We start from the raw sequence: 24,440 nt of genomic DNA, 5'->3' as shown, positions 1-24,440 counted from the left end.
AGATGCACATAAACTATTTAAATGTTCAATCCTCGATTGAAATATCATCAATGAGATAGAACAACTTCATTGCGTAGATCTCACCGAGTCGATGAGGTTCGACTATTTGTCACTAATATCGAACTCAGAAGATCGATTCAAAATTGTGTTCATCGGGGGTAACTTTATATGTTGCATGTTGCACACTAGAGAAAAATTTTCACTCATCACCTCAACTGACCTACTCACATCAGCAACATCATTACACATTGTCTTGCATATAAGACATAATTTTCATATGTCCAACCACACCGTACCACCTAAAATTTGTCCCTCACCTTGGCTGTCCACCTCACCATCAATACCACATCAAATTTTCACTTAATGACACCATGTCTCTAGCTAGGAGACAAGTTACAAACTAACTCCCGTGCACTAGTCTAATTAGACCTTTAACTTAAACATACCTCAACCACACCGTACCATGTTACCAACCACACCGTACCACCTAAAATTTGTCACTCACCTTGGCTGTCCACCTCACCATCAATACCACATCAAATTTTCACTTAATGACACCATGTCTCTAGCTAGGAGACAAGTTTCGAACTAACTCCCATGCACTAGTCTAATTAGACCTTTAACTTAAACATACCTCAACCACTCCTTAATCATGATAAAAATCTAACTAATCTTAGTCAATTAACGTAACACTAACTATTTTAACTCTCCATATAGTTAAATTTCAGCTCAATCCATGTCACCATTTACCAACATTTCTTACAACTTGACCCTCTTCTTCTCTTAGGTCCATGTGGCTCTACATTGCCACCTCAACACCCACTTAACTACATTATATAAAAGAACTTAGACAAATCTAAAAATCCTTATACTTACATACCTCTTCCTTCATAGTTCATCCTATGCATCCCTAGAGTCCTCACAGTACTTTAACTCTCTCTCAAAACCTCCATAACCCCAACTCCATTAGAGATGAACTCATCTAAAAAACTTCTTCCAACTCCATTGAGAACTACTTAAAGTTCCTTGAAGAAATTCAGCAACCTTCTCGGGAGAACACTCTCTATACCACCTAGCATGGCATATTCAATCTTCTTTTGGCTAATTCTTATTCCTACCCACTTTGTTCTTTAGGTTTTCCCTTCACTAAGAAATGCTAGCATCAACTCTTCATATGAGAGTCCCCTCAAACATTCTTGAAGGGGGAAAATATACACCCTTAGGTAAACTAAGTGACTATTAGTAAGAGGAGGATATAGTCAGAATCTAAACCATAGTTATTTCTATTAAAATAAAGTCTTGTGTGTGTTTCAGCCCAAGAAGAACTCAAGAAAGCAAAACTGGAGCATGGAACCGAGGTCAAAGAATTGGTTTTTGCAACCTATGTATGCGATTTGAGAAGGTACCTTCGTACCCTAGGTAGGCCTCCCGGCACATTCTTTAAGTGTTTTCATTGCTGATTTTTTTTTTTTTTTTGTTAAGTTAGTTTATTCAACTTCATTAATGTATGGTAGAATGATTATGTGTTCCATTATCCATAGTTTACTTGTCATTCATGGATTAGTGATGCATGATTTAGTTGATATAAACCATGAGGGAAGAATTTTTGGGGCACCTTGTATATCTTCCTTTCCCAAGTCTTCCCGTTACAAAATTTTCATGTGATACAAATGTCAAATTTTTTTTCCTTCAGGTATGTTGATTTCTTGTTTGATCAAACATTGTGCTAGAGATTTTCTGCTAGACCGTAATTGAATTCTTCAGAGCAACTTGCATATCTACCTTTCGTGCACCTTGATGATATGGTGAAAAAATAGTAGGATGGTTATAATGAAGATAAGTTTTATTTTATTTTCTCTTATTTTAATAAATAATACAACTGTATTGATGTCCTATTGCTGACTTTGTTGCTCTATAGTCGGCTTGAGCCGAGTCAAAATTAAAAACCAACTAAAATGGTACTCCATGTCATCTATAATATCTACCCTTCAATCTTTCATCCCAACGGTTGTGATTGGGTGTAAGAATGAGGAATAGAAGTAGGAAGTATCTATAGACTTGAGGGATGTAATCTATAGAATACTTTTATAGATCCATGAAACGACCATGAAAATAAGAACTCAAGGAAATTTCTTGATAAGCAGAAAGCTATGTTCATTTTTACCCAGATCAAACAAACAATATTGAAAGAATGATTTTCTATTAGTATAAGAAAGAAACTTATGTACCATAAGACTGCCATGAAGATTAAACAAACCTCATGATATAGACTTCCTGAGCAAATTCTCGCTGCATATCTGCATTTACACGCTCAGGCTTGAGAACTTTAATAGCTACTTCCTGGCTACAGTAGGTGCCCCTATAACTGAATGAGTTAAAGAGCAAAATTAAGAAAGCACTCATACAAGATAAGAATGTGAGTTCTAAACATGAAAACACTTACAGATCTCCAAAAGATCCAGATCCAACTTTGTTTTCAAATTTTAGCAGACTCAGATCAATTTCCCAAACATCAGTCCCATCAGTTGGTATTTTCACATGATCAGGAATGGGTTCAACCCAAATTTGTCCATGCTCGCCAGTAGAAGACAATGAATGTGGTTTCGACGGCGATTGCTTCTGTAGTGAACTTCAAAAAATTTGTTACAAATGGCTGCATTTCTCATTATCATAGAAAATGAAAACTGGGAAAAAAAAACACTAGTTCAACCAATAGAAAGCACGACTACAATTCAGCGGATTAGATGGTTGAGTGAACTAACATTGTCCAAGATCCCACATGAAAATATTCTACTTTACAAAATCAACACATCAGCACTTCGAAAAATAAAAACTAAGATGAATAATCATAGAAGAAAAAACAGAACATGTGATCAAGCCTTCATTGCATAAAGGAACAGAAAGTTGCTATTGCAAATCAATTTCAGTGAGTTATTTTGGGAAGCAGAATAGGAAGCTAGATTCCGGGGTGCCAGAGGGAGGAGCACACCAATGGTATAACATTCCTGACACCATAGATCAAAGTTATGATCCCCAGTATGGAAGTGTTATGAGAAAGTGATGGACATTGAGTAAGACAAGGAACTAGGATACTAGAGTACCATGTGGCTTTTTACCAAGAATGCCAACTAGTGAGGATATCTTCTTATGCAATCAAGTACCAGTGATTTTCTAAAAAGGGATGAAAATGATTTTCCTAGGAAATGGTGAGTTAAGCGTGTTTATTTTGCCCAAGGTTTAAAATCTTGTTTCAAGGCAATGTTTTGTTCAAGAGACAACCAAAACAGCTCAATCATAACATTCCAAGGCAATCTGAAACATTGCCGAAACATTCAATGTTTCATTTTGATCTCAGGCGAAACAGGAATATTCTTCCGAAACTTTCCAAAAAGGAATGAAACTTTGAACTATATTTTTCCCTCCTCACAAGAAAATTGTTTTCCCTCAAAAATGGATTTTTTTCAAAATTGTATCAACGAGTCAGCAATTGATTTTCTCAAAATTGTGGCAAAAAAGAAATAAATGGATTTTATCTCAATAGCGAGTAAATTCTTCATTTCCCCCCTACCCCTTTCTTGGTGTTGGGGGATAGTTGTACAATATTTTATGGAGCTAACCGAACCACTAAGATTTGCTTAGATTTTTTAAGGTGAATTTTGCCACCAATTTTGAACACCAATGAACAACCTCCCAAATGATTCGCAAATTGGCCTTAATGGATCTCTGATAAAATTTTCATGGTTTCCTTGGGACTCAAACACTTCAAGTAGGGTGTCCCATATGATTTTCAATTTAACCCGTTTCAATTAAGGTGTGTCGAGATGACTTTACCTTGATCTTCTTTGCTTCCTTCGCATCTTTGGGGAGTACTCCTGAAAGGGGTCTTCCATGTTGGCTCCTCCTCCCGAGCCAACATGGCCTCTTCTATCAAGGGTTCTTCAATGACTATCATGATACTCTACCCTTATCGCTCTTGCCGTAAGAGTCTGGAGCATGTAAACCACATTTGCCAAGCTGTCTGCATGTTTATTTTCTGACCGAGGTATTTGTTATAGCCTCATTTCCTCAAAGCCTTCCAACAGTCCATAGATATAACTCAAGTACAGAAACATCCTCTCTTCCCAAGCTTCGGATCTCCCATTCACATGATTTACGATGAGTCAACTAACTAAATGCCTCAAGTTGCTTGATCTTCAAAGTGCTTCATACCCTGCTTCATTGTTAGAAGCATTGATCACAAAATGAATCACCTTCTCAATCCTTGCATTCTTGGGAGTCACAATCGCAGCTCCAACTACTGAGAAGTCTTTAGAGGATATTCTAAAATCACCCATACTATATGTGCTTGAAAGTAAGGCCTCCAGACTCGTTGAGTAAACTAAAGATAGCCCAATCTTCTAAAAACTTGAGTACCTAGTCCATACATTTGTGCCCTGGAAATGGAGCGCACTATAAGAAGTTGGTTGAACAGAACAAGATCTTGAGTTCTTGCAAGACTCGATCCTCAATTTCAGTTGGCTTGGGTTCAAATTCTTAGTAGGGATGATTTGTCGCTGTAGAAGAATCCGGAAATCTAATCTCATAGAATCAAGAAAATAGGATATTCTTCTTGATTATTCTTGATTACTCTTAACTTTCTAGAATATTCCTGTAATCTTCTACAATAAGATAGTTGGTTTATTATTCTAGATTATTCTTGAAGTTCTAGATTATTCTTGTAATAGGATAGTTGGTCTATAAATACCGCTATTGGGGCATTTGTAATGTGAATCCAAGAATTCTCAATAAATTCAATTTTTCTACATGGTATCAGAGCACTAGGTTCTGATATAGGGATTACCTATGGCGGGCTAAAATCCGTGGAAGACGGCTTTAACCGGTGCGACCAGCAAGGACTCAGTGGCGTCAGGGGAAAGCACCGCAAGTTCGAACCTGAACTCCTCCATCTCATTTAGTGGTTCGGAAGGGTCCACGAATTCGTTCCAATTAAATATCCACCGTCTAAATGGAAAAAATTACACGGAATAGTCGCAAATCGTTCGTTTGATTTTGGAAGGCAAGCCTCAAAACTGGAAGAAGAAGTCTGGTGGAGAGGGGCGTGCACTTCAGGCTAGTGTCTCGGATCAAGAGCAGCAATCTTCTTCAAGTTCGTTTCCTTTCACCAAAGAGCAGATAGACCAACTGTACAAGTTTCTCGAGTCTCAGAAAAATCCTTCTTATTCTTTGGCTCAAAAACGTAATTACCTGAAAACAGCTCTCATTGGGGTCAACCCTGATCGCACCTGGATCATCGATTCAGGTGCAACCGATCATATGGCAGGGTTGTCAAATCTTTTTTCTTCGTATAATCCTTGTGCTGGTAATCAGAAAATTAAGATTGCAGATGGCTCTCTTTCAGCCATTGCAGGAAAAGGTTCTATTATAGTATCTCCATCACTCACTCTTCACGATATTCTTCACGTTCCCAAACTTTCCTGTAATCTTTTGTCTGTTAGCAAGCTAACCCGTGATCAAAATTGTCAAACTAATTTTTTCCCAACCCATTGTGTGTTCCAGGATTTGACCTCGGGGAGGATGATTGGCAGTGCTAAACAGAGTGGAGGACTCTACTTCCTTGATGATGGATCTAAATCAAGGCGACAATCTCAACAAATAAGTTCCTGCTTTGAATCTATTTCTGTTTCCAATAATAATATTATGTTATGGCATTTAAGATTAGGTTATCCAAGTTTCAAATATTTAAAACATTTATTTCCTAAGTTGTTTGGCAATAAAGATCCATCTATGTTTCACTGTGAAATATGTGAATTTGCAAAACATCACCGTACATCTTTTCCTTCACAACCATCAAAACCTTTCACTATTATTCACAGTGATGTTTGGGGTCCTAATAAGATAAGTACACCTTCTAATAAGAGATGGTTCATCACATTTACGGACGATCATACTCAACTCTGCTGGGTGTATTTATTGAAAGAAAAATCAGAGGCCGAACGCGTTTTTAAAAATTTTTACAATATGGTGCAGACTCAATTTCAAACTAACATACAAGTTTTCAGGAGTGATAATGGGAAAGAGTATTTCAACATGACCTTGGAAAAAAAATTTCTTGAAAAAGGAATAATTCATCACAGTTCTTGCATCGATACACCCCAACAGAATGGTGTTGCAGAAAGAAAAAATAAACATCTGTTGGAGGTGGCTCGTGCGTTACTTTTTGCAACTAAAGTTCCCAAGTATCTATGGGGAGAGGCTGTTTTAACTGCTGCGTACTTAATAAACAGAATGCCCTCCAAAGTTTTACAATTTCGAACTCCTTTCCAAGTTTTCACAAATTATTTTCCAACTGCTAGACTTTCTGCTGATCTACCTCTAAAAATATTTGGTTGTACGGTTTTTGTTCATGAACATCAAAAAATTGGAAAACTTGAGCCCAGAGCTATAAAATGTGTCTTCATTGGTTACTCCACAACTCAGAAATACTATAAATGTTTTGACCCGATATCGAAAAAATGTTTTGTCACAATGGATGTTACATTTTTTGAAAAACAATCATATTATAAGGATATTCATCTTCAGGGGGAGATTTTTAAGGAAGATTCATTTAACTCGGGCAATGTGTATCTCTCAGATGATGTGTTGTTCTCGCAAGAGTCTGAGTCTAGTATCTCTGCACCTACAGTAAATGGCCAAGATTCATTCCTTGAAACTCCTTCTATTATGAGTAATGTTTCCCCTAAGCCTAGGCCTACATTTGAAAAACAATCTAAAAATCAGAATTCTGAATAACAATTTTTGAAAATCGAAAATAAGGAACAGCCTACTATAATGTCACAACATGATAATAGATTCAAGGATGGTGACCGAACTTGGAAAGAGATTGTTTACTTGAAGAAGAATCATAAGAAAAGAAAAGACGAATTGACTCTACAGCACAGCCATGATTCTGAACCAAGGACGAATCAACAATCTGAGTCTGTTACAGGTAATTCTCTTTCTTTTCTCGACAGCCAGTCTAAGCCTTCTGATTTAGACATTCCTATAGCTCTTCGTAAAGGGGTTAGATCTTATACTAATCATCCACTGTCTAAATTTGTATCATACTCGAAATTGTCTTCATCTCTTGCTGCTTTTACCTCTCAATTGTCCAATGTAGAAATTCCTAACAGTGTACATGAGGCTCTAAAGGTTCCAAAGTGGAAGGAAGCAGTACTTGAAGAGATGAAAGCTCTTGAGAAGAACAATACTTGGAGTGTTGAGGCATTGCCAGCTGGGAAGACCACTGTTGGTTGTAAATGGGTCTTCACTGTGAAGTACAACTCTGATGGTTCAATGGAAAGATACAAGGCTAGGTTGGTAGCAAAGGGATTCACCCAGACATATGGCATTGATTATTCTGAGACTTTTGCTCTTGTTGCAAAATTAAACACGGTGAGAGTACTTTTATCCATTGCTACTAATCTGGACTGGCCCTTGCAACAACTAGATGTGAAGAATGCCTTCCTCAATGGTGACTTGGAGGAAGAAGTGTACATGGATAGTCCGCCGGGCTTTGAGGAAAAGTTTGGCTCAAGAATATGCAAACTAAAAAAGTCCCTGTATGGTCTCAAACAGTCTCCAAGGGCTTGGTTTGAGAAGTTCACACAGTCTGTCAGAAAACAAGGATATTCTCAAGGACAAGCTGATCATACCTTGTTTTTCAAGTTCTCTTATGAAGGAAAGGTTGCTATGCTAATAGTTTATGTTGATGATATTATTCTCACAGGTGATGATGTGATCGAAATAGAGAGACTGAAGAAGAGCCTTGCTTTAGAATTCGAGATCAAGGATTTGGGAGCGCTAAAATATTTCCTTGGCATGGAAGTTGCTCGTTCAAGGAAAGGAATCGTTGTCTCTCAACGAAAGTATATTCTTGATCTTTTGAAGGAAACCGAGTTAAGTGGTTGCAGACCGGCTGAGACTCCCATGGATCCCAATGTAAAGCTTTGGGAAGAGGGAAGTGTTCCTGTTGATACTGGTAGATACCAGAGATTGGTTGGAAAACTAATATATTTATCTCATACTCGACCGGATATTGCCTTCTCTGTCAGTGTTGTTAGTCAATTTATGCACGCACCTTATGAAGAACACCTCGAGGCGGTCTACCGAATTTTGAGATATTTAAAGTCTACTCCTGGAAAATGTCTGTTTTTCAAAAAGACAAATCAAAGGAGTGTTGAGGTATTTACTGATGCAGATTGGGCAGGTTTCGGTGAATGACAGGAGATCTACTTCAGGGTATTGCACCTTTGTGTGGGGAAACTTGGTTACCTGGCGAAGCAAGAAGCAAAATGTTGTTGCCAGAAGTAGCGCAGAGGCTGAGTTTAGAGCAATGGCTCAAGGGATCTGTGAGGTATTGTGGATATACAGAATCCTCGAAGAACTCAAGATGACTGTGGAACTTCCTCTGAAGCTGTACTGCGACAACAAGGCTGCAATAAGTATTGCTCACAATCCTGTCCAGCATGATAGGACGAAGCACATTGAGATTGATCGACATTTCATTAAGGAAAAAATTGAAGCTGGAATTGTTTGCTTGCCGTTTGTGCCTTCTAGTCAGCAAACAGCCGACATCTTGACTAAGGGGCTTGCTAGACTTAACTTTGAACATCTGATAAGCAAGTTGGGCATGATTGACATCTATGCACCAACTTGAGAGAAAGTGTAGAAGAATCCGGAAATCTAATCTCATAGAATCAAGAAAATAGGATATTCTTCTTGATTATTCTTGATTACTCTTAACTTTCTAGAATATTCCTGTAATCTTCTACAATAGGATAGTTGGTTTATTATTCTAGATTATTCTTGAAGTTCTAGATTATTCTTGTAATAGGATAGTTGGTCTATAAATACCACTATTGGGGCATTTGTAATGTGAATCCAAGAATTCTCAATAAATTCAATTTTTCTACAGTCGCCCCTCAATTAAGTGTACTCCTATGTTCAGAGTGCTGACAGTAGGAGAAATGATACAACTCAAAGTTCCAACAACTAATAGATCTACCTTGTTTTCATTTTAAACTCTGCCAAATAAAAAGAGCGGGGCTCAGAAATCCAATGGTAAGGCAAATTTCGGGGTAGGTGATTGGGACAAGCTTAAATGTGAACATTATGGCAAAAAAAATGACATACAGGATTTGATTGGTCGACCCAGAAATTTACTCAAATAGGACCATCCACTTTTCCTAATGCAATAGGGGATGCTTCTATGTTGGCAGAGGCCTCATCACAGTCTTCCTCTCAAGATATGGTCATTATTCCCAAGGAAGAATTGGAAAAACTTCATCATGCCATAGCTCAATTGGAAAAACCATCAGCTACCTCTTTTGCTCACTTAGGTATATTGGTTTTACTCATCATGTATCCACTTTCTTCGTCTAATCCTTCCTAGATCATTGATTCTATGTCATCCATGTTTTCCTTTTACTGTATTTATTCGGGTCAAGACAAAGTTAGGGTTGTTGATGGCACTATTTCTTTTGTGCTTGGGAAAGGAAGTATTATCATTTCTCCAAATTTCTCTTTATCCTCGGTCCTGCATGTTCTTAAGTTTTCTACTAATTTGTTATTTATCAATTTTATCACAAAGAATTTGATTTGCATTATCACCTTTTTCCTTCTATTGTCTTTTTTAGGACTTGAAAATGAGGAACACGATTGGCACCAGACATGAAGCTGATGGTTTATCCTCGGTCCTTCATGTTCTTAAATTTTCTATTAATTTGTTATTTATCAATTCTATCACAAAGAATTTGATTTGCAATATAACCTTTTTCCTTCCATTGTCTTTTTTAGGACTTGGATACGAGGAAGACGATTGGCACTAGACATGAAGCTGATGGTTTATAGGTAATGGAAGAGGTGTAGAAAAAACCTCCATGGATGTTTGTGAAGAAGGAGATCCGCCAAAGCAGTAAGGAGTAGACTCAAATAATGTCACATCCATAGATACAAATCATTTCTTGGATTCAGGATGATAACATGTATACCCTTTTTGACTAGAGGGGTAACCCAAGAAGATACACTTTACATCTTTTGGATCTAGTTTTGTACGATTTCCACAATGAACATGAATAAAACACACACAACCAAATGTTTTCGGTGGAAAAAGAAACATGTCTTGATTGGGACGCAAAAGGGTAATAGGAAACTTGTTATCTAACCCACAAGAGGGCATGCAGTTAATGAAGTACGAAGTATTGACAATCGCATCGGAACAAAAGTGAGGAGGAACCTGCATGCTAAATAGAAAGAAGCGGCCTACCTCTAGAATATGACACATCTTCCATTCTGCCACACTATTTTGCTGTGGGGTTTGAACACAGGATGTTTGATTAATGATACCCTGATTAGCAAAATATGAACCAAGGCCCTCTCTCATTATCAGAACAAAGAATTTTCATGGTATCAAATTGTGTCCAAATCATTTTGTGGAAATTGATAGAGATCTGAAATACTTCATCCTTGTTTTTCATAAGATTTAACCAAGTAGCACGAGTATGATCATCATGAAATATAACAAAATAACGATAACCAAATAAAGAAGTAACGGGTCCCACACATCAGTGTGCACAAGTTCAAAAGGAATTGCAAACTGTTTATTTCTTATTGGACAAGAAGTTCTAACATGTTTTGCAAGCTGACAAACATCACACTGAAGTTCCAAAGATGGATGAAGATACAATGATGGAATTAACCGACTCAAAAACTGTAATGGTAAATTACCCAACCTAACATGTCAAAGCATTAACAAGTTTTTATTATTAATAGTTTTAATAGATTGATACATAGTACTCTGATTTGCGGTGTTCTCGAGTAGATATAACCCAGTTTCTTCACAACCACTGCCAATCTTATTCCTTGTACTCAGATCCTGAAAAACACAATAAGTAGGAAAATATGTGACACAACAATTTAGATGTTTGGTTAGGCTGCTGGCAGATAGAAGGTTGGTAGTTAAATTTGGAACATGGAGAACATCTTAAAGGGAAAGATTAGGAAGAGCCTGAATCTCCCCCTTTCCAAAGATAGAGGATAGAGAACCATCAGCAACCCAAAAATTTTCCCAACCGGATAATACAGAATAAGAGGAAGGCATACCCGTCATGTGGTCAAAAGCACCAGTGTCAATGATCCATCATGGGGTAGAAAGACGTGTAACCAGATGAGCTGATGCATCAATACCTGACTAAGAAAAGGATGTGAATGGACCAAGGTGGAGTTGAGAGAGCATACTATGCGACTAGCTAACTCGACTATAGACAAGGAGTCATGTGCTGGAAGATGAAGCTAGTCCACAGGTGTAGACTATTGAGAAGAAGAAGAGTTGGCAATGTGAGTAGTGGGGTTGGTAGATGAGAATTTATTAAACTGAGTTGGACAACCATGTAGGTCCCAACAAGTCTCCTTGGTATGGCGACATCTTCCAATCAGTACATTTCAGCTTATCTTTTTCATCAAAGGGTTTTCCATCAAGTTTTTCCTACTTTCCTTCCAACTTTTCTGTGAGGTGTTCAAAGAGGCTAGTGCTGACCTTTCAGCAGCATAACTGATCGTCGGTTGGCCTCACTTTAAACTAAAGTATAGACCTAATTGAAAGATGGAAGTGTGTCACATCTAAGTATCTGAACCCTTATAAACTCAAACTGGGGGCTCAAACCAGCAAGAAACTCAAATATACGTTCTTTTTCCACATCTTGCTTGTATGCCACTACATCTTCCTATACACTTAGGTTTGTAAGATTTAAAATGATCCTATTTTTCCCACATTCTCCTGAGTTCAGAATGGTGGACTTCACGAATGGATCTACACTTGTTGCTTGGGGAATACCACCATTCCCCGTATCAGCCCAACTCACTTGATGACATCCCTCACAGATTGATCACTTCAATCTTGGAACACAAGAAACAAAAAACTTTGGATCTCCACTGACCCTACACTTCTTCAACTCGAAGACACACACCTCAACAGATCTCCACAAACCCATTTTAACTGCAATACATACTAACTAGATGTATCACCACAAAGAACAGCCTCAAATCGAAGAATGTTCAACTAATAATCCACCCTAAACCACCCTAGGGTTTATAATCGGAGAACTGAAGGAGAAGAAAAACCCACCAGCAGAAAAAATAAATAAATAAAAGCTTTTAAAGCATTTAGAATGCCCCCCTAGTAGGTGTGATTTGGGTAGGAACCCACCCTAAGGTTAGGTTTTAAAAAAAAAACTTCTCTCCAAGAAACTTCCGGGGAGAAAAAAATGTACCTTAGATTTTTGAATCTTCAATCCCTAGATCACTTCTGTTAGAGCTCTGATACCATGTAGTTTTTCATAAAATAATCAAAGGGAATAGTGAAGAGAGGAGAGGCGAAGAGAATAGAAAAGAAGAGAAAAGAGGAGGTGAGATCAATGGGTTCAATACCTCCCAGGATCTCACTTCTAAATTAATTTGTTATTAATAAAGTGAACTGACTAAAATACCCTTAGCTATCAATTACATAATAAAATGAAAGAAAAAACAGATATTAATATATCTGTGTACAGTATCCTAGTAACATGGAGAAGCAAGAAACATGTAGTAGCCCAGTTAAGTGCAGAGACAGAATTTAGGTATATGGATTATGGAGTATGTGAATGTTATCGCTAAGGACTTTTTTTCAAGAACTAGGCTTTCCTGTTGAAAGCTCGTGAGGTTGTACTATGGCAACAAAATAGTGATTAATATTACGCACAACCCAATCCAACATGATAGAACGAAACATATAGAAGTTGAACAACATTTTATTAAAAAGAATATTTTTCTAGCATTGTGTGTACAACTTTTGTAAAGACAGAAAACAAACAACATATAGTAGCTCGGTTAAGTGCAGAGACGGAATTTAGGTCTATGGCTCATGGAGTGCGTGAAATGTTATAGCTAAGGACTCTTTTTCAAGAGCTTGGCTTTCCTGTTAAAGGTTCGTGAGGTTGTACTACAATAACAAAATAGCAATTAACATTACACAACCCAATCCAATGTGATAGAACCAAACATATAGAAGTTAATCAACACTTTATTAAGGAGAATATTGTGTCTGGCATCGTGTGCATACCTTTTGTAAAGACTAAAAACCAACTTCCTGACATTCTCACCAAATCAGTTAATAATATCCAGCTTCATGGTTTTTTAAGGCAAGTTACGCATGATCAATATTTATGCACCAACTTTGAGGGAAGTGTTTGAAGGACAAAACAGTCATTTTACTCTTCCTATGTATCTGCAAGTCTTTTATTCTTTTGTCTAGGAGTATTTATGTCTCTCTGAATATATATTAATATAAATAAGAGATTTTCTGGATTCATGATCTCCACTTTCCCTTATTATTCTTCTCACTATTTTCTCTCTTCTTCTCCTCTTCTCTCAATCTACTACTTTTTTTTATTGAAGTTTTCCACCGAATGGTAAGAGAAGAAATAGTGAATAAGTTTACTTGGATTAATATTATCAAAACTAACTTGGCCATCATCTCGCAGCAAGAATTGTGTAGGGCCAAAAATCATATAAGAGAAATGGCTTGGATACTTGGAAGACAACCATGGATCATTAATGCTTCTGAAAATATCAGGAAGAAATTAAGGAATGTCTAGCATGATGTTCTAGGAAGTTTTTGAAACATTAATCCAATAAAGAAGCATTTCAACAACATACAGTAAGCAAATATTATTAGAGCATTACAAAGGTGTAACTTCTGAATGGATGGCTTTAGTAACCATATATAAAAGCAAAAAACCAAATTGTTCACTAATCTTTTTTTGACATCGGAATGAGAAAAAACTGAAAGGTTCAACTAACAGATAAAAAATAACTATATGTTATAGCAGCTCCTAGACAAGAATTTCATCCTTTATTTGCACAAACTTGAAAGTTTAATCAATTACTATCGCGTAAAGCAAAAAAATTACCTCAATCCTCCAAATTTCCTTCTCCAGGGCATGTCTAAGCTGCTCAGTTTCCTAAAAAAATTCAAAGTACAGGTAAATCAAATAGCTCATAGTGAACTGAAAGGAACAAAAAGGAATTTCAGAATTCAGACAAATAAATAGTTGTTTATTTGAGACTGGAAACCTAATCGAGTGTGATGCAGTTACTTTGAGATAAAATGCAAACCACATCATCACATGGTAGGCAACACTGCGAACTCAGGTGAAACACACCAAGAACAAATTATGAACAATAATCATAAAAAAGAATGAATGAAAAAACAACTTCTGGGAAATGTTATATGGATGCCATTAGGTTGACCTCAATATCTGAACCTAGATTATACAACCACGGAGCAAGGGGAACACAATCCTAACAATAAAAATTAATTCCAAGGAAAATGCCACATTCCACTTATGATTTTCTCTATTGTCATTAATGCAACCATATTAAGTTTTTGCACTATATATTTTGCTATGCACTTTCAAAGGAAAATGCCATATTTTGCCATGCACTATATTAAGTTTTTGACACAAAATTTCAAAGTCTGAAATATAAGAACGTATGTACATTCATCATCATCAAAACCTACTTATCAGAAATTAACCCATACATACATACATATAAATATATAACATATATTCATCCTCATCAAAACCTAATCTCCATGTGTGTGTGTGTGTGTGTGTGTGTGTGTGTGTGTGCGGGAATGCTAACATCCAAGACTTCATGTGAGGTTAGCAACCTCCAAAACATCATTCTTCTAGAGATGCCCTTAAAAAGGGATTTGTCTTTTAGTACAAAAAAGCAAGGCTTTCTTATCATCATGAAACGGCAAGTTTTTAAATAACTTTTTTAGCCAACATTTACAAAAATGTCATTAAACAATGACAATAATACAGCTTGGTTTGCTAAAAGATCAAATAGAGAAATGCTTTTAAGGGGCATTTATGAACAAAGCATGATTGTAAAGATTGCTAACATAAAATTTTGACAAAATACTAAGAGTTAATTTGGGGGAGATTAGGAAAGAAGAAAAATCATTTACTAACCAAAAAACTACACAATAGTACTTATTTATTTGCACAAAATTAATAAATAAATCAAAACGAGACTCTAAAATTTACTTGATCTGAGGGCTTGAATGTTGTATTGAATGTGGAAGGTACCATTGGAAAAGGAGAAAGCGAAAGGGGTCTTAATGGTTTTCATTGGTGTATAGATGCTTGAATGTTGTTTTGGATGCAGAAGTGGTGCCATTGGCAAAGGAGAAAGTAAAAGATATGTTGGGGTTTGGCATTGTTGAATGACATATGACACAAAAATGCTGAATACATTTCAAAAGCAAATAAGACATTTCAACCATAAATGGAGGAAAAAGCTTCGGAAATACCTCATATGGCCAACCATCTACAACAAATACATCCAAGGAATAACCATCCACTGTAGAAAAAGCATGTGCCTCTTGGATGTTCAGACCAATCTCCGCAAGTAATGAGGTTAACTGGAAGTTTAACATAGAAGATATTATCACAAAGCAAAATGAAAATAAATAAGATATAAAGATAAATGTAATTCTTATTTAGACTTTAGTGCTGGAAATTCATTGCATAACTTTGACATGCACCATGCGACCAATTTTATTTGGTGCCTCATAATAAGTGCCCGAGTGAATAAGTTGCTAGTAAAATATTAGAAGGGATACCAAAGTTGAATTCCAGGTGAAGTAGCAAGAACCACAAGGTTATTTACACTTCAAATCACACGTTATTTCTTACATTGCATGTCATTTGCAATGTTATAGTGTTAGTTGATGAGACAAGAGAGGGAGTCAATGTAAAACTATAACTTTGGATCACTACTTTGGAGTCAAAAGTAGAAGCAAGACAAAAAAAAAGTGGAGTGCAACTTCAGTACTGACACCCGTGGAGAGGAATGCCAAATAAAAATTGATGGTTAGAAAATACCCAAAAGTAACTATTCGTTATCTCAGTTCTATTATACATAAGGATGGAGAGATTAAGGAGGAGGATTCCCAAAGAATTAAAGCTAGTTGGTTAAATGAGGGGTGTGCTACCAAAGTGCCATGTGATCAATACAACCCAATCAAATTAAAAGAAAATTTTTATTAGACGATGGGAGATTGATTATACTTTATGGAGCTGAATGTTGGGCGCAATCAAAAGCACCATGCTAATACATTGACCATACTTGAGATGAGGACGCTCAGATTAATGAGTGGAGAGTCTAAGAAAGATAAAATCAGAAATGTATGCATTCACGAAAATGCAGCAGCCTTAATAGGAAATAAACAAAGAGAAAATCGATTGAGATGGCGTAATTGAGCTATGAAGGCCATTACAGCTTCAGTTAAAAGGAAAGTGCAAGTTGAATGTTCTATGCCGATTATTGAAGTCAAAGTTAGTTAGGTTTATTTTTTTTTTATTTTTTAAATAAGAAATATTCTGGTTGTTATTTCTAGAATATTAGCAGAGTTTATTTCCTAAAATAAAGGAGATATTCTCTCCTTTAAATAGTTGTTTTTCTGTTCCTATTTTTGAGGGATTTGGAGCTGTTCCAAATAGCATATTTAACTTGTACGTTTCTCTTCATTCAAGTAGTAATAAGAGTTGATTATTTCATTCTAAAATCTTCATGGTATCAGAGCTAGCCTCTAATATCATTTAATCTCTTTCAAATGACCAAATACGGCATGGCCACTAAAAGACAAAACTCAAGGTCTAAAGTTACTTCTAGCCCTGAAACAATTTCAGCACCTGTCAATCATGGTGGATCTAAAACCACATCTCTCATCACTGGCCACAAGTTCAGCGGACATAACTTCCTCCAATGGTCTCAGTCCGTTATGATGTTCATATGTGGCAAAGGGAAAGATGAGTATCTCACAGGTGAAGTTTCTATTCCAGCAAAGAATGATTCAAAGTACAAGGCTTGGAAGACTGAAAATAACATGGTCCTGGCTTATTAACTCAATAAACAACGATATAGGAGAAAATTTTCTTTTGTATGGGACAGCAAAAGAAATTTGGGATGCTGTCAGAGAAACCTATTCAAGTTCTTAAAATACTTCAGAACTATTCGAAATCGAAGCCATCCTCCATGATCTGCATCAGGGAGATCTTTCAGTCACTCACTACTTCAACTCTCTCACGCGCCATTGGCAGCAGCTTGATATGTTCGAGGTTTATCCATGGAAGTGTTCAGAAGATACAACAATTTATAGGAAGATTGTTGAACAGAAAAAAACTTTCAAATTTTTATTAGGTCTCAATAAAAATCTTGATGAAGTTAGAGGGAGAATAATGAGCACAAAACCACTACTGAGTATTAGAGAGGCTTTTTCTGAGTTTGTAGAGAAGAAAGCAGAAAAAAAGTAATGATGGGACCACAAACTTCTGCCTCCACGTTTGAAGAATCGGCACTAGCTACAAGAGACTTTTCCAGCAATACTCAAGGTAGCCGACCAAGAAGAGGAAGATGTTGGTGTAACCATTGCCGCAAACCTGGACATGTCTATGATACCTGCTGGAAACTTCATGGAAAACCAATAGATTGGAAGCCTAGAGAGCGTCGTGGAAATGCTGCTACAACTATGGAAAATCATCCAAATGTGCCTAAACCAAGTCCTTTCTCTAAAGAGCAGTTGGAAGCCCTTCAGAAACTCCTTAATCAAACTTCACTGCCACAAACTAGTCCTTCTTCTGGTATGGGAATGTTAGCCCTAAAAGGTAAAATTTCCATTGTTTTTTCAGCCACTAAAAAATGTGCAAACCATGGATACTGGACTCAGGAGCATCTGATCACATGTCTGGAGATGCAACTCTATTTTCTGAGTATAGTCCGTGTAATAATAATTATACTGTTAAGATAGCAGATGGATCCCACTCCAAAGTTGAAGGCATTGATTCCATAAAGATTACAAAGGATCTGATGCTAAACTCTGTTTTGCATGTTCCTAACCTTGATTGTAATCTTCTTTCAATTAGAAAGTTTACAGCTGATCATAATTGTGTGGCTAAATTTTTCTCAAACTTATGTGAATTTCAGGAACTGGATTCGGGGAAGAGGATTGGTAGTGCTAATTTGTGTTCTGGACTCTCTCCTCAAAGGCGAGAATTCTCAAATAAGACAAGCTAAAAATGCTAGTTGTGTTTCTTTTGTTAGTCATTCTGATCTTAGTTTATGCATCAATAAGGATAGTGAAGTAATGTTATGGCACTATCGTTTAGGACATCCAAATTTCTTGTATTTGAAAAAATTATTTCTTTCTCTCTTCATCAATAAAAATTCATCCCATTTCTATTGTGAAATCAGTCAACTCTCTAAACATACTCGTAGTAGTTATCCTAGTATTTTATATAACCCATCTCATCCATTTTCCATGATTCACAGTGATGTGTGGGGACCTTCAAAAGTAAGAAATATAACGGGAAAAAGATGGTTTATGTCATTCATTGATGATCATACTAGGTTAACATGGGTCTTTCTTATGAAAGAAAAATCTGAAGTGTGTCAAATTTTTCAAAATTTTAATGTGATGATACAAACTCAATTTCAAACAAAAATCCAAGTCTTAAAGACAGATAATCCCAAAGAATACTTTCAATCTGTTCTTAGAAATTATCTTATAAATCAAGGAATTATTCATCTGAGTTCTTGTGTTGAGACTCCTCAACAAAACAAGGTAGCTGAGCGGAAAAATAGACATTTGCTAGAAGTTGCTAGATCTATCATGTTTTCTACCTATGTTCCTAACTTCTTTTGGGGGGAAGCAATTCTTACAGCTACTTATCTAATCAATAGGATGCCATCTAGAGTTCTCAAATTCCAAATTCCTTGTCAAACACTTCTCCAATCCTATCCTTCTACTAAAATTCTTTCATCCGTTAATCCTAAAATATTTGGTTGCACCGTGTTTGTTCATATTCATCAACAACATCGTACTAAATTAGATCCAAAATCTATTAAGTGCATCTTTTTGAGATATTCTTCACATCAAAAATGATATAAATGTTATTCTTCTATCACAAAAAAGGTCTATAACTCTATGGATGTTACATTTTTTTATCATCAATCCTATTATCCTAAATCTGAAATTCAGGGGGAGAATATGAGAGAATTTCAATTCTGGGAAAATGTTTCTAGTCTAGAATTTAATACACAAGCTGATATCAATCCATCCGTTTCATCTTTGCCTATTTTGTCACAACCAGCCATTGTCCAAGACACACAAGTTGTTGTTCCCACTCAAAATCCAGCCGAAACAGTACCAGTCGAACCAGTTTCAGCAGAACAAACACAAGCTACTAACAATAATCAGCTTCGTGTCTATACTAGAAGAAAGAAACCTAAAAATGAGATAGAATCCATAACATCTATCGCTCATGACCAAGAATTTGAACTAGATCCAAAACCTGCTCAAATTCATTCAGGTATGGAAAATCTAACCATGATAATATGGATTTTGCTTGTATTCCTGATGATTTGGATAAACCGATTGCACTAAAAAAGGATGTTCGAACTTGTATAGCTAATCCCATATGCAATTTTGTGTCATATAATGCCTTATCATCGTCCTACAAGGCATTTGTGTCTACTCTTGATAGTGTACGGATTCCTAACTCTATACATGAGGTATTAAAAGATCTTAAGTGGAAGATAGCAATTAATGAAGAAGTTAATGCTTTGATGAAGAATGGTACATGGGACATTGTTGATCTTCCACCCAGAAAAAGGGCAGTCGGTTGTAAATGGGTATTCACAATCAAGCACACGGCAGATGGTAGTATCAAGAGATTCAAAGCTCGCTTGGTAGCAAAGGGTTTCACTCAGTCTAATAGAATTGACTATCAAAAAAACGTTTGCCCCAGTTGCAAAACTTAATACAATCAGGGCTTCTTTCTCTTGCAGCAAATCAAGATTGGGCTTTACATCAGTTAGACGTGAAAAATGCATTTCTAAACGGTGATCTTGAAGAAGAGGTATATATGGTGATACCTCCTGGACTTGAAAATTGTTCAAACTACAACAAAGTATGTAGACTTCAGAAATCACTATATGGGCTTAAACAATCCCCACGTGCATGGTTTGATAGGTTTGCGAAATCAGTAGTCAAATGTGGATACACACAATGTGATCATACTTTGTTTGTTAAATTCTCTCCAGAAATGAAGATAGCATTGCTAATTGTATATGTTGATGATATAATCTTGACAGGTGATTATGAAGATAAGCTCTTAAAATTGAAGAAAACATTGGCTGAAGAATTTGAAATCAAAGACTTGGGATATCTCGAGTACTTCCTTGGCATGGAAGTAGCAAGATCCAGACAAGGTATATTTGTTTCTCAACGCAAATATGTACTAGACTTATTAAAGGAAATAGGAATGCTCGGATGTCAACCTTGGACTACACAAATGAATTCAAACAAGAAGATTAGTTTGGACAAGGATGGTACACCAGTGGATAAAGGGAGATATCAAAAACTTGTAGGGCAACTCATTTATCTCTCACACACTCGACCTAATATAGGTTTTTCTGTAAGTATTGTGAGTCAATTTATGAATAGTCCAACTAAAGTGCATATGGAGGTTGTTTACCGAATTCTTAGGTATCTTAAAATGACTCCTGGAAGAGGTATTCTATATAGGAAAAGTGATAATAGAGAAGTTGAAGTATACACAGATGCAGATTGGGCAGGTAATATTTCAAATAGAAAATCGACCTCGGGATATTGTACCTATGTTTCGGGAAATCTAGTAACATGGAGAAGCAAGAAGCAATCTGTTGTCTCAAGGAGTAGTGTTGAAGCAGAGGTCAGGGCACTTGCTCTTGGAATTTGTGAAGGAATGTGGATAAGAAGACTGCTATGTGAACTAGGAGTAACTTCAAAGAGACCAATCAAGATGTTGTGTGATAATCTAGTTGCTATAAGTATTGCAAAAAAAACCAGTCCATCGTGATATGTTGAACTGGATCGACATTTTATTTCTAAGAAGATTGAGAATGAAATTGTGCAGACAGTTTATAGTCCTACACGGCTTTAGATCGCAGATATTCTCACGAAGGCTTTGCCTAGGACTAACTTTGAAGAATTGAGTAACAAGCTAGGTATGATTAATATTTACAACACAGCTTGAGGGGGAGTGCGGATTATTGAAGTCAAAGTTAGTTAGGTTCATTTGTTTTTTATTATTCAAATAAGAAATATTCTGGTTATTATTTCCAGAATATTAGCAGAGTTTATTTCCTAAAATAAAGGAGATATTCTCTCCTTTAAATAGTTGTTTTTTCTGTTCCTATTTTTGAGGGATTTGGAGCTGTTCCAAATAGCCTATTTAACTTGTACATTTCTCTTCATTCAAGTAGTAATAAGAGCTGATTATTTCATTCTAAAAGACTAAGAAAAGATCCAAAGGAACAAGGATTGTGTTAGTGAGAGCAGATACAAACATAATTGCAATAACTACATGGCTTTAGATAGAATTGAGTGGAGGAATAGGATTCGTTCATAGCGAACCCCAAATTTTGGGATAAGGTTTCAATGATGATGGTGACCATGTTGCACTGGTGAATCCACGGTGCAATTGAAAAGTTGACAGGCATACCTTCAGATAACTAGTAGCAATCAATGCTAACTCCGAGTAAGAAAGTCTAAGAAAAACATGCGTTGAAATGATATGGCCCTACTGAGTACCATATGTTAATAAAGATAGTGATCCACATTTGGGTTTAAATAATATGCCTCCACTAAGCACCATGCATTAATACATATAGCGATCCAGAAAACAAAAAAAAATTGTAACAAAACTACTAAATTCCATTTTAGATTCATAGGTTCAAACGGGAAAAGGCTGTAAAACAAGGGTTTTGAAGAACTCTAATGTTTTTATGACATGCAATTTATAAACCTAATAGGGAAACAACATAGACAAACAGAAAATAAGGGTCCACGTGCAATATGTGAAGCTTCATTATGTATGTCATGATTTGGTTCCATGTGTTGCCTAGGCTCATCCCTTGGTGACGCAATGGCTCAAAAATCAGCCTGATTAGTAAATTCGTAGACATTGGACTTGTGCATTTTCTTGTCCGGGTTTTCATGAACAGACCCATGGAATCCATGAGTCAAAAGCAGTGGGTCCAAGATAATGACGAAAAACTACCATGAAAAAAATGAGTTTGATTAGTCACTTGTGGACATTTAACTTAAGCATTTTCTTGTGGAGGGTTTCACGAACAGACACATGGATTCCAAGAGTCAAAAGCATTGAGTCCAAGATCATGATGAAGAACCCTCATAACTGAACTATGAATCACAAAGCACAATGATTATTGGGATGTAGGTTCACTTGGGGATTGGTCAAACATTCATGGGGTTAGCAGATTCAAACATGTGAAAGAATAGAATCATCCATTATCCCAGAATAAGAAACTGTTTCATAATTGGAAGGGATGGAAGGGACTACAATGAATAAATGTAAGAAGATATCAACATTCATCGATGATTGACTATTTCAAAGGCAATCATTCATAATCAGTTCCTGTATATAAACATGCGCACGTTCGATGGGAAGGAAAGCACCTTTTGAGAGATCGTCTTCAGCATTCTTGATTGGTTGTTTCATTGGTGCAAGCAATTCATTAAGTGTAGGGGATTGTTTTTTGAAGACTTTGAATTTAGATGGGAAAGTGTTATCAGGGAGTAGTTGCATTTTGTTTTTGCTTCCTTCTTATACTTTTCTTGAGGACTTCTTGTCCTCTTATCAATAAATTTGTATTTTTCCCAAAAAATTGTATATAAACTGGACCCCCATACCACTTCCCTAAATGCATGGTCCATTGTGTAGAACGAAATTATATTTGCAATCTTCAAGGAAAAAAAAATGTATTATGGCTCAACCTCCAGTTTTCACTTGTCAAGGAAGGGAGAGACAATAGGAAAGTCGGGTAAATAGCACCGAACCACGACACAGAGAGCACTCCCCATGCATCATGCATAGATTAACCATCACTTTTAAGCTACTTATTGTGAGCACTTATCATCAGTATTCACAGAGATTACATTGCACCAGTATGTATATGAAGTCAAAAGAAATGAATACTACCAGCCATACAAGAGCCCTGCAGCACATATTGTTTATGAAATGGATTTGTTCTGATTAAAACAAGAGTTCCTATATCCTGGAAACTGCTTGTGACACTGAATATGAATACCAAAACAGAGCCAACCTTTGGTGGAAGAATAGAATCTAGAAGAAGTCTTTGTCACAATTTTATCCACAATATCATTCAAAAATGGGAATAGTTGACGTCATATACTAGAGTAAGCAAACCAATCAATTACCTGACTCAGCAGTTTTGGCTTGTCCTCCATTGAAAAGGTTATTTCATGCATGGGCCTGGATGATTACCAATGATATCGAGACATGAATGTCAGTATGAATATTTAGATCATAAATTAACTAAAATTTTAGCAATTAATAGTAGTAACACTTTCTTAAACACCCTTGCAAAAATATTTGTGAAATGGAATTAAAGCAGTTTCTTGTCAATCCAGGTATTCTAGCAATACCTTCATGAGAGTAAATGAAAGCGGTGAATGGGAGAACTTCTTATACACAAAGAAAGAAGAAATGAATCTACTAGGATGAAAAATAAATGATAATAAGAAGATAATGTTGAACTGGTAACAGAAAAGGCATGAAAAAAGAAGGATATGTAAACCAATAATCCATCAAGAAAACAGCAATAAGAATAAACTCAAATAAATTGGTTTCATGAAATTCTTTAGGATAAGGCATTTGTTGTGGGCACAAGGTGAGGAATGAAACATGGAAAAATGCAACCTACAAGCTCATAACCACTAAACCATTAATGTAAAATGCAGGAGAATAAAAAGATTATCAGGTAAAAAATTTCCACTTAAACTACTACAAAAAAAAATTAGATAAGTAAAGGGAAATATTACTAAAGGAAACTAGAAGGAGAGAGGTAGAGGTGACTGTCCCAAACAAGAAACCCCAAAATGGGGAGCAAATTATAAGGAAGACAAATTACAAACCCAATCCCATCTAACCATAAAATCCTTAGAAAACACTCTCTGGAGTTCTTGCAAAAATTTCCCCAGAGATACAATAAACCCATAAATGAAGTAATCAAGATTCTAGCGTAGGCTGCTCCCTATCCTCAAAGATACTAAAAATGTCCCCCCAAGGTTGCAGTTCAATTAAGAGAACTCTTAAAATTAAATTAATTACAAAATCCTAATTAGTCTTTAATGGTGATTACATAGTCTAATAAGTGGAAAAGAATAAAAAGGACGAAAGACATAAAAAACTAATAAAATAAAATTATTCAACACTCCCCCTCAAGTTAGTGCATGGATATCAGCAACGCCCAACTTGGACAAGACACCT

At 36.2% G+C, this 24,440-nt stretch overlaps 1 protein-coding gene across 2 annotated transcripts in view; it reads right to left on the bottom strand.

Annotated features, from left to right (window-relative positions):
* LOC147404770 (serine/threonine-protein kinase STY46-like) overlaps positions 1 to 24,440 on the bottom strand; it is a 58,881-nt gene that overhangs the window by 16,812 nt on the left and 17,629 nt on the right. Inside the window, exons 5-10 of one of the 2 annotated variants that reach the window (XM_086440845.1) lie at positions 23,369 to 23,423; positions 15,395 to 15,505; positions 13,983 to 14,033; positions 10,827 to 10,912; positions 2,444 to 2,629; positions 2,258 to 2,365 (exon numbers count right to left, since the gene is read on the bottom strand). In XM_086440845.1, the coding sequence (XP_086296971.1) occupies positions 2,258 to 2,365; positions 2,444 to 2,629; positions 10,827 to 10,912; positions 13,983 to 14,033; positions 15,395 to 15,505; positions 23,369 to 23,423 (597 nt within the window). The remainder of the gene's footprint in view (positions 1 to 2,257; positions 2,366 to 2,443; positions 2,630 to 10,826; positions 10,913 to 13,982; positions 14,034 to 15,394; positions 15,506 to 23,368; positions 23,424 to 24,440) is intronic. The other variant, XM_086440846.1, reaches the window with a different exon arrangement.

Source organism: Akebia trifoliata, chromosome 4 (genome assembly GCF_017979445.1).
Source record: "Akebia trifoliata isolate Shusen 1 chromosome 4, ASM1797944v1, whole genome shotgun sequence".
NCBI lineage: Eukaryota > Viridiplantae > Streptophyta > Magnoliopsida > Ranunculales > Lardizabalaceae > Akebia > Akebia trifoliata.
This window is presented reverse-complemented; position numbering and strand designations above follow the sequence as displayed.